Raw genomic sequence first — 11,574 nt, 5'->3', positions numbered from 1 at the left:
TATTTTGAGAGATCCTTATGAGCATAATGAGTTGGGATGCCCATGTCTCCATCTGTAGATTCCTCAACTCTTTCCATGGGAGTAAAAGGGCCATTCTTGAGAATCTGAACATATTATGGGTTGACCATCTTTATAAATATCAGCATTTTCTTTTTCCGTAATGTATAGTTAGTCTTATCAAAGGCTGATATCTTTATACTGCTAATCTTCTGAGTATTCATTATTTCAAGATCTTTAATCTGTTTGCTTTCATATTTTGCTCTGATACCACTTGTTAGGCAATGAATAAAACACAGAGGGGAGGTGAATGTGTTTTGGATATTTTTAAGGCTTTTTGAATGTTTGTTGTTTGGTTAACAAAGTATATTAGAAATGCAGTAATATTCTGTTAACTGAATAAAACAGTACACATCATATTTCAAAACTCACTTAATTTTATATCAAAATCAAGCTAGTGTTTTGCTACAAATCCTGGGTTCTTTGTAAGTAAAGAACTCAGCTTTTTACTTGAGAAAGTTACTAGAAAAAAAACTAGATATGTTTTTTTCCAATTTAAAAGCAAAGGACCAATGTTTACTTTATAAATTAGTAAACACAGGTTTAAAAAACATGCAATAAGATGTACTAAACCTTACTTTAAGTTATCTCTAAATTTTTCCATTTATGACTTAGTGAATCCTTGCATATCCTGTTGTAATATCCCGTATTTTTAGAATTCGATTAATAATAGAATAATAGAAAAAAAAATAAAATTAGATAGGTACTAGGATTTAAATTTGAATTAGACTAATGGGCCTAAAATTTGGATCCAATTCTAATATGGATAACTTATAGGTTAAGATATAGGGTTTTGTATCGTTATAAATACATCATATTCGTCTTCCTCATTTTTATTTATAAAATTCGTAAGGCTCTTCTCAGCATAAATCAGCAGTTTTGTAAAATTCGTAAAAAATTCATCATAAGTCGGAATTCGTTGATTCTAGACTTTTCGGAAAGTTCTTTTTGTTCTCTACAACTTTCGTAGTTTATGTTTTTCAAGAAAACATCGTTTAGAGGGTCAAAAAGAGTAAATTCAGATCTGGTCAAGTTTGAGATAAGTTTTCGATCGATTTTACTATTATTTTCAAAATTGTATGTCATGCATTTATATTTGATTATCAAAATATGGGCTAAGTGATGATATATTTGAAAGTATTATGTCTTATAGTATATGTATTATTGTATATGTGTGGTGTCGAGATGATAATTTTGAATCTCTGATTTATGTCATGGTTTGTGAAAATATCGAATAGGAACTTAGGACCGTAGTCACCGGATTGTAGTGACAATTTTAAGAAAATTTAGGACCGTTATCACCGGGTTGTAGTGGTCGTGGCATGAGTTATTGATTTTGAATTATTGTTGATTATGTGGTATGTGTATTGTGTGTATCGAATAAGAATAAGAATATGTATCGAAAGTGTTTGTTTTGTATATCGTATAGTATAGATTATTGTATTTTGTTATATATGTATGTGTTACCTGACCTACTAGTTGGATCGATTATTTTCTTGTTGGGATGTATAGCTCATTACTTGTAATTTCAGGTTTCGCTCGTCGATCTCGAGTTGGATAGTATTGGAGTTCAAGGACCTTAGTATTGGAATAAATTGACTGTTGTAGTTCTGTTAGCTGCGTTTTGTAATAGTCACCTATGTAATAGGATTTCGTATTAGTAAATTGTATTGTATTTTAGTTTCGGTTTAAAATTAATAGTCCGGAAGTGCGGGCTGTTACACATGTGGATCTGTGACTTTCCTTTGTCAGAGAATCTTGGCCTTTGATCTTGCACTCTTCAAACTATTTTTGTAGACTTTTCAATCTAAGTGATTAGATCGTTTGTTGATTGACAATCTTGAACATTTAACTTGTCTGCATTCTGTACTTGAGCTTCATGTCAAGATCTCCAGTTTCTTGTTCTAGAGAACTGACATCTCGATAAGTATAATGGCTTATCGAGATCTCTTAGTTCTCTAAAGGTGTTTTGACTTATCGAGATCTCTATATGCGAACTTGACTTGTCGAGGTCTTTAGAACTTTGCATGTAGAAATGACTTGTCGATATCTCTGAGATCTCTATAGGCATTTTTACTTGTCGATATCTCCGAGATCTCTAATGAGAAAATGGACTTGTCGATATCTCCGATCTTCATATCTTCATTTTAACTTGTCGATATCTCTGAGTGCTCTATATGCAAAGTGACTTGTCGATATCTTCATTTGATTTGCTGATATCTCTGGGACTTCTCGATAAGCCAATTTGGACTTCTCGATAAGTCATTCTGGAGTTCTCGAATGACTTATCTATATGACTTGATATGTGACTTTTAGATATCTTGACTTATAACAGTTTTCCCAAAAAAAAGATTTATTCAACTCCAAACTTTTTTACAATTTCTCTGAGGCGTGATCTTCTTGATCTTCTTCTAGAGTTTATTCTTAGGTTTGAGACTGTTTACAAAAAAATATTACAGTCTAATCTTTCACATTTTTACAGACTCAAATAATAAAATACATAATACAAATTTAGATTATCAAATAACTAATTCTTAGGGCTATCAGTTTGACTCAGTCTTGTTATGATACAGGATGTCTTGCACAACAAAATTACACAACATTTCTAATACCGCTCATTAAGTAAAATATATACATTCTTGTTTGTGTTGTATAATTTGTATTTAATGAATGAATATAAACAGAGTAGTCAGTATACGTTTAAAACGAAATGATTATACTTAATCTTTAGAATGTCGTTAGTATGTTTACAAAGAAAAAGCTAAAAATTAGCATATACGTTGAATACATAGTTGACCAAAATTTTTGAATTTTATTTAAATAAACTATATGTACTGATCTATATTATTACTGAGTTTACTACTAACTTACAATTAACTTACTCAATTTAAAAAGATAAAAAATGCATATCTGAAATCAGAATAACTTGGAATCATAATATACAATAATGTAAAATATACAATACTGTTAATGTAAAAGTTGATTTTAATGAAAAATGTTAGTTTTTGAAATTCAACGTATGTATGTACAGAAAAATGTTGGTTTTTTAATATACACTACTGTTAACAAAGTAAGATTAAGTTATGCGTGTGTGTGTGTCAGCATGTAAATTATCATATGATACATTTCTTAGTAAATTACGATGGTTTCAATTATTTATATGCTAAATATATTATTTATGTACATATATAATCATTATTAACACCTAGTGAGGCAATTGATTACTTAAATAACATGCATTTATAATTATTAAAAAATTAAAATTATGTAATAAATAAATTGCAATAATTTATATATGATATTTACATTATCATTGACAAATAATCTTATATCTATTTTTTACGCAACCGAGTATCAATCATGGTTGTAACATAAAAATAAATTATATATTATAAAGACTTATTATTGATATTCACATTTTTTTTCAAGAATTCGAAGGAAAAATTGTAATTATATTATTATTTAAACCATTTTAAGTTTCTTACATTACGACTCTAATATTTCTTCATATAATAATTTGATAACACTGTATACTATTCTCCTAAAATTAAATATTTTACAATTCGGTAAAATTTTATAAATATCAGTTGAACTGTTAATTCTTTCAAATTATTAAATAATATATATTTTTTCTTTAAATTGTATAAAATGCATTAAATCAAATGCTACAATATAATACAGATATAACTTTTATTTGAATAATTCAAAATATAGAAATAATTCAAAATATTTGTACTATTATCTTAAATCAAAGAATGTTGCTTCTCTAAAACAATTCTTTTTAAGAGACTAGTTTTTTTAAAGTGAAAAAATGAAAAATAAATTAATTTAATTTATCATCGTAGTTTTAACAAATCCCGTGAGATCTAATATCAAATTTTGAATATTTTTAAAATCGGGACAAGTCCCGAAAATGATAATGCGCTGCCAGTGAAATTAGTAATTTCAATACAAATAAGCAATTGATTTGATCCTATAAAGATCTTAAACACATTAATTTATATTAACATAAGATATTAAAAAATTTCACATTATTGATAAGATATTCTCATCAAGTTTGTAATTTAAATTTACAAAATGTAGAATGTGACGATGTTTTTCGGTGGGGTTATGTAGTCAAATTTTGAGTATTTTTTGAACAAAGTGCCAAGTTCTGATTTCAAATTTGAAATAAGTTAAAATGCACTTAATCCTTATAATTCAAACTTATCTAAATATGTAATACAAATATTGATTATTTATATATAAGCGATTCTATTTTTAATATTTTCTTTAAAAATTATATATGTACACTTTAATTACTTTTTATAATAAAATAAATATTAAAAATATATGAGATATATTTTTAAAATAAAATATGATTAATTAATATTTGTAATATGCCTAATTTTGTATCTGGAATTCAATTGTTTAAAATTAATTGTACAAATATTTAAGTAACTATTTATTTCTGCTGATTTCAAGTAACTATCTTTAAAATTAAATAAAATATTAATTTAGCACCCTTATGTGTTATGTGTATGATAAAAAGCATATGTGACAATATGGTTTAGTGTTACGAGTTTGTATAAATGAATGAAATATTTTGAGTTTGATTCCCACAAACCACATCTTTTATATAAATATTAAAAATATGGGTAGTTTAGTCTTTTTAATGATACTTTTTAATCTCAGGAATATTATCATCTCGTTCTTTTATTATGCTAACCTAAAACTCGTGCGATGCACGGATTATTTTTAATATTACATAATTTTTTTGAATTTAATTTGAAGTAAAAATTTTAAGTTATGAAACTTATTTATGTAAAATTTTAATAATAAGATTTGATAATACTTATTAATATACACATAGGTGTGTAAATTAGTGATACTACGGTTTTAAAAAATAATGTAATGATTGAAATTTATATTTTATTGATATTTATAAGGTGTTTGCGAAAGATTATTATATTTAATTAAAAAGTTAATTTTAGTTGAGATTAATAGTATACGAATTGTCATTCGTCTGTTAACCGACAAAATCCAACTAACTATATTGAGATTTATATTAGTTTAATATTTTTAAACCCGAATCAATGGAAAAATTTTATGGGTGAATGACAAAAAATTTATGTTAACCTCAGGCCCGTTATATCAATCAAATCCAGTTAATTATACTTAGTATTTTGTTTAATTTTATTTTAACTGGGGTGATTATTATTTTATTTTAGACCGAATGGATAATATGTATTATTTTGTTTTAGTTTGATGATATTATAGCGACCCCACGAATTTCCTTTCAAATTTTTTATTTCGCTGTAGCCTGGTTCAATAATATAATATTTTTAGCGAGATCAATAAAATTTATTATTTTATTTTATGCCGATTTTTCAAATCCAACAAATTACATTTAGTTTTTTTAACTTTTTAATTAAAATTGGATCAATAATATAATTTTGTTTAGTCCGGATGGGTGAATTTTATATATTATTTTTGTTTTAACGAAAATCATTAGACATGTTATGATTTTGTTGTGAATATTTATCTATTTATGAAAGTATTTTATTTTAAATATTACTATAATTATGGTGAACAGACCGACTAACAACCAAACTTTCATTATTTCGTTTTTAATATGGTAGTATAGATAGATATAAATAGGTAGATATCGACCGGGTTAGAAATATCATTTTTAATACAAATTGAAGGAAATTTATTCAAGATATAAATGCTTTAATATATAAATCCCTAATTTATCCTTTATAAAATATAACCATTTATTCTCAATTAATCCTTTATAAAATATGGGACCAAATCAATTTTGTAAATCCGATTAGTCAGCAAAAAATCATAAAGATTATATTATGAATAAATTATAAAATGAAGAATAAAATTTGGATTAAATATAACTAACTACGACAAATGTTTAATATAATAAAAATATATTAGTTTCTAATAAATTAATAAAAATATACATTTGAATTTTCTACTAATAAAGCCTTTAAATCAATTAAGCGATTTCAATTACGGGTTTTCTAATGTGTGCCAAGTACACACAATAAGCACTAACTCTCATGAGTTTGGTGCATTTTGATTGGTCCTCTAATCATAAATACTGATGGACCCCTGTATTTACAACAACTCCACCCATTAAAATACACCAAACTCATGGGAGTTAGTGCTTATTTTGTGTTTCTTGGGCGTTTCAATTAATCCTAAATCGATAAATTTCTCAGAAATTTTTAACAAAATTAATGTATTTGGTTTTAGCGGGCAAAGCTTGAATTGAAGAAATTTGAAAACATAAACTGTCAAACTTACATGTCATCGGTGTCTTCTTCACTAGCAGACCTTCTCATCAAACAATGTACTTCTACAACCTCGCTTCGCAAAGCTCGTCAGCTCCACGCTCGCATTCTAACCTCTATCCCCATCACTCTCCACACTCCATATACACACAATAATATCATATCAATGTACGCAAAATGCGGGTCTTGCGGAGACGCCCACCATGTGTTCGACAAAATGCCTAAACGAAATATCATTTCTTACAGCGCACTCATTGCTGCGTATTCTCGTTCTCCTAACCATTCCAATTTGGTGTTTGATTTACTTTCCCAATTGCACAGCACAGATTGCTTTAGATTGAATAGCTCGACGTTTACGGGGTTATTGCAAGCATCTTTGTGTATGGGGGATTGTGTATTGGGGTCTGCATTGCATTGTCAAGGTGTGAAGTTTGGGTTTTTGGATGATAAGTACGTGCAGACGTCTTTACTTAGTTTGTATATGAATAGTAAGGATATGGAATGCGCGAAAAAAGTGTTTTACGATAATAAATGTAAGGATACTGTGGCTTGGAATACTATGATAAATGGTTTTATGAAAAGTGAGAAGATTTTAGAAGGGATGCATTACTTTGGTAATATGGTTAGGAGTGGAGTAAGGCCTTGTAAATTTACGTATTCGACAATGCTGAATGCTTGCAGCAAATTGGGGGATTATGATATAGGACGGCTTATTCATGCTCGAGTGATTCTGAGTGGCACTATTGCTGATTTGCCTTTGTATAATGCATTGCTTGATATGTACTGCACTTGTGGTGACACGCAAACTGCTTTTACTGTTTTTAGTAGAATTGAAAATCCTGATTCAGTTTCGTGTAATTCAATGATATCCGGTTATGCAGGTAATGGGGATGGAGAGAAGGTCATGGATATGTTTGTTCGGTTTTGGCAAATCTCTACTGAAAAGCCGGATGAATATACTTTTGCAGCTGTTATTAGTGCTACAGGATCATTCCCATCTACCTATTATGGGAAGTTACTCCATGCTCAAGTTACCAAAATAGGTCTTCAAAGAAGTGTATATGTTGGAAGCACTCTGGTTTCCATGTATTTTAAGAATGGAGATAGTACCTCCGCTGAAGGAGTTTTTAATACTTTATTGAAAAGGGATGTCGTTCTTTGGACAGACATGATTGCTGGTTATTCAAGGCTAGCGGAAGGAGAGAATGCTATTAGGTTTTTTAGTGGAATGTTGGAGGAAGGTCATAAGCCCGATGGTTTCACTCTGAGTAGTGTTTTAAGTGCATGTGCCGATCTTGCGGTTGAGCTGCAGGGAGAGATGATCCATTCCCAGGCTATAAAAAGAGGATATGATGTCGAAATGAGTGTATCGGGGAGTTTGATTGATATGTATGTCAAGATTGGGCACCTCAAAGCTGCAGAAGTTATAATATCGCAAGTTAAGAAACCTGATTTGAAGTGCTGGAATTCAATTCTAGGTGGATATGGTAACCATGGGAAAGTAGTTGAGGCATTTAAAGTTTTTGATGAGATTATCAAACTTGGGCTATGTCCGGATCGAGTGACATATCTTTCTATACTTGGTGCTTGTAGCCATTGTGGTTTGGTTAATGAGGGTAGGTACTTATGGTCTCTAATGATGGAAACTGGTTTGACACCTGGGCCTAAGCACTATTCTTGTATGATAAGCTTGTTAACTAGAGCAGGATTATTAGTTGAAGCAGAGCAAATGATTATTGAATCGCCTTACAGTAGTGAGAACTTGGAGATGTGGAGAACTTTGTTAAGTGCATGTGTTCGTAATCGTAATGTAGAAATAGGGATCCGTGCTGCTCAGCAAATTTTATGTATTGATGATGAAGACAGAGCAACCAATGTACTGCTCATTAATTTTTATTCATCAATTGGAAGATGGGATGCTGTTGCAGAATTAAGGAGAAGGACACGAGAATTAGTGTTGGAAAAGGATCCAGGCTTAAGCTGGATAGAAATTATGAAAACAACCCATGTATTCTCTTCTGGAGACAAATCCCACTTGGAGTTTGATGAATTGCAAGCTGAAATGCATTATCTGCAAGGGAACTTGAGTGTATCAGAAAAAGATGAGTTTTGCGAATATTAAATATCTGAATCTGGGGCAAGATATTGGAAACAAAGTTGACAGGCTTCAGCTTAAAAACCATCATGTTTTGTCAAAACAAGGATGGAGTCCACTAGCATGTACAGGCTCCTTCAAATTGTGCAGCAAGATTTGGTTTGTTAAATTAGATGGTTCCTGGGAAAAAAGATCTGCTAACCAATGTAATACTCCCAGGCCTTGGACATTATATCTTGGCAAGTCCAGGCAGAAATTACGGGGTCCTCCATGAATGTTCCATATCTTGCATTAGCTGCACAGCTAATGACTAAGTTCATCTTTGGCAACAGATACCGGAAGAGTGATACAAGATAGAAGGATTTTTCTAGTGTGTGCCCGTGGGCACATGCTAAGAAAGTGTGATAGATGATTTGTAAAAATTTGATTGGTGGAGAGCTCATAAATAATTATGGATCCCATGCATACACAAAAATCTCCGCCAATCAAATTTTTACAACTCATCTTTCACACTTTCTTAGCATGTGCCCATGGGCACACACTAGACAAACCGAAAATAGAATGGCAACCCTGAAAATTCTAGTTGCTATAGCTGTTGTTTACCTGTGGTATCGTCGCATATTGCAATGTCACTGGAGATTTTCGTTCCTCAGTTACACCGGGAGAGGGAAATCGGTTAACAAGTATGTCTGCCGGATTGGTTCTGTAAGTGGTAGGCATATAGCAACTTTGTTGTGCAAAGGGCTGTCCTTTGGCAACTGATTAGGCAACTGGTTCTGTAATCCTGTATTAGTGACTTGTTTTATGTAATTAATACTGTTTTTAAAGTTGTTTTGTGTAATTAACTATACCAAAATACAAAATTCTGATTCAAGTGGATGGATTAAAATGTCTGTTTGATGTAACTAAGAAAATTGACAGTTGAGCAACTATTTTCTTGTCATCATATATGCATTTTCAACATATAGTACTGTTAAGCTGTGACAACAGTCACAATCACAACACTACAAAACAATCATCAGTTTATGCAGATCAAATGGATAAGCAGTGCTTAAATGAAATTAAAATTTATGATCATTGCACTTAAACATAATTTGGGTTACAAGAACTTGAATGACAAAACCAGATATGATTGAACCATTACAAGACACTAATTAATAGTTTAACACATTTAATAACAAATTAACATCATAGTCACTTCATTCCATTTCCAATAGCAAGATCTGGCAAAGTAAAACAATCTCCACTCCCAAACCCACTCTCACCACTCTCAAGCTGCCACGTGTTTCCCATCACATTTCCACCGCCACTGCCACCATTCTCACCGCCGTCACCGACGCCAGCAAATGGCCAGACAGAGGCTCTCCCAAGCCCAAAGCCCATATCTTCAAACCCATGATGGTGACCAATCCCAAGCCCAAATCCACCAAGACTCAAAAGCCCAGGCCCTTGAGTATTCAACAGTGAAGTAAAGCTCCCACACATGTTATAACCCTGTTTGACATCACTCATAAAAGGGAGGGACCCACCATGATCACCGGAAAGAGGGAGGAAAATAGGTGTTGCGGTGGCCGGAAGATGACGGTAGTCCTGTCCAGAAGATGCGAATATGGAGGCGGAAGCTCGAGAACGCTTAGCGTTCTTTCGGCTTCCGCCACCAATAGGGATGTCACGAAGGGTGCCACCGTGAGTCCAGTAACGCCTACAGGCCTTACAAAAGTGACGAGGCTGAGAGAAGTTGTAGTTGTTGTAGTAACAGAACTTAGTGTTGGTAGAGTCACAGCGTGGACAAGGGAGGTGTTCTGGTTCGGGAGGTGGTGCACCATTGAGCTGGTGTGGCTTAGTTAGTCTACGATGATCACTTGTTTCTTGTGGCATTGTTCAAAGTGTTTGATAAATGTGTTGGAGAAATGAGTGTGAGGAATAGAAGGTTTTCAAGGGTGGTGGGCAATGTTGCTTTTTGGATGGTGGAGAATGGGATTTTATGGAGGAGGGATGAGAGAGAGAGAGAGAGAGAGAGATAGAGAGAGAGAGATTGAGAGAGAGAGAGAGAGAGAGATTGAGAGAGGGAGAGAGAGAGATGGGGAGAGAGAGAGAGGGAGAGAGAGAGAGATATGGGGAGAGAGATGGAGAGAGAGAGGGGGGTAATAAAGAGAGATTCTGTCTTGTAGAGATGGAAGCAAGCATAATACAGGGGGTCTGAGGGTTACTTACAAAAAGCAAATTAGTAGAAGTAGCAGCAGCTTTAAAAAAAATGTAGTTTCTGTAAATAGAGACACAATTTTCAGTCGGCTAGAGGGTGGACACAGCCTTTGTTGCCTAGCCTCGTCTCTGATTGCAGTCTCTTGTTGGGCTACAAATACAATTTACAATACATGCATGCATGCGTACGTACTTATTTGTGTATATAATCATCTTTATACGGACCTACATACATACCTATGTATATTTTCCCAGCTTTTAATATTAATTATGTAGTTTTTGTGAGTATCCAAATATTAGTTTAGCAACAAGTATGCTTCAACTTGAACTGATTACACGGTTTATTCTTGTACGGTACCTCTACCGATTAAGTCTGATTCAGTTTTTTACGACTTCTACTCAATGTGACATTCGACTTCTTATAATTTTTAGTATCTTTCGTATTAGAATCTACCTTGAATCGATAGAAATATGTCTTTAATTGATAAAACTCTAAAGGACTTAAGGGGGTTTTTGAATCTATATTTCTGAGGTTTTCTATAACCGTCTAGAGAATATTATAAATTCTCTGTAATATAAATTAAACGTATATTGTAATCTGTGTCAATAAAATTTTAACATTTCGTAAGTACGTAATTCGAGTTACGAAATTTTAATGTTTTAAATTAAGTATGACAAACTTAAATGAGTTTTATTTAAGTTAGGTGGATAAATAGCTTAAATTTAAGATGACAGATGAATATATGAAACCTTATAACTGTACAAGTACTAATAACAGTATAATCTTGTTGATATCTGCAGTCTGACAATAATGAAATTTTAATCAAGGCTAGAAGGGATTAAAGAGAGCATAAGTGTATATTTTATACGCTGCAGGAGAGTAGTAGTAATTAAAGATTGTTAATTTATCTGCGTTTTCGCCTAACTTTTGAC

At 31.9% G+C, this 11,574-nt stretch overlaps 2 protein-coding genes across 2 annotated transcripts; one reads left to right on the top strand and one right to left on the bottom strand.

Annotated features, from left to right (window-relative positions):
- The first annotated feature begins 6,243 nt into the window (after positions 1-6,243).
- Positions 6,244-9,346, top strand: LOC141723911 (pentatricopeptide repeat-containing protein At3g50420). Its single transcript, XM_074525861.1, has one exon. The coding sequence runs from the start codon at positions 6,358-6,360 to the stop codon at positions 8,464-8,466; it is 2,109 nt and encodes a 702-aa protein (XP_074381962.1). The 5' UTR covers positions 6,244-6,357; the 3' UTR covers positions 8,467-9,346.
- Positions 9,347-9,495: 149 nt separating this feature from the next.
- On the bottom strand, positions 9,496-10,616 carry LOC141723923 (dof zinc finger protein DOF5.8-like). Its single transcript, XM_074525874.1, has one exon. It carries the CDS (start codon positions 10,315-10,317, stop codon positions 9,634-9,636), a length of 684 nt encoding a protein of 227 aa, XP_074381975.1. The 5' UTR covers positions 10,318-10,616; the 3' UTR covers positions 9,496-9,633.
- Positions 10,617-11,574: the final 958 nt, after the last annotated feature.

Source organism: Apium graveolens, chromosome 5, assembly GCF_009905375.1.
Source record: "Apium graveolens cultivar Ventura chromosome 5, ASM990537v1, whole genome shotgun sequence".
NCBI classification, from domain to species: domain Eukaryota; kingdom Viridiplantae; phylum Streptophyta; class Magnoliopsida; order Apiales; family Apiaceae; genus Apium; species Apium graveolens.
This window is presented reverse-complemented; position numbering and strand designations above follow the sequence as displayed.

Coding starts and splice junctions, on each gene's coding strand:
- LOC141723923 (XM_074525874.1), bottom strand. CDS start 10,317: ATGCCACAAGAAACAAGTGATCATCGTAGACTAACTAAGCCACACCAG.
- LOC141723911 (XM_074525861.1), top strand. CDS start 6,358: ATGTCATCGGTGTCTTCTTCACTAGCAGACCTTCTCATCAAACAATGT.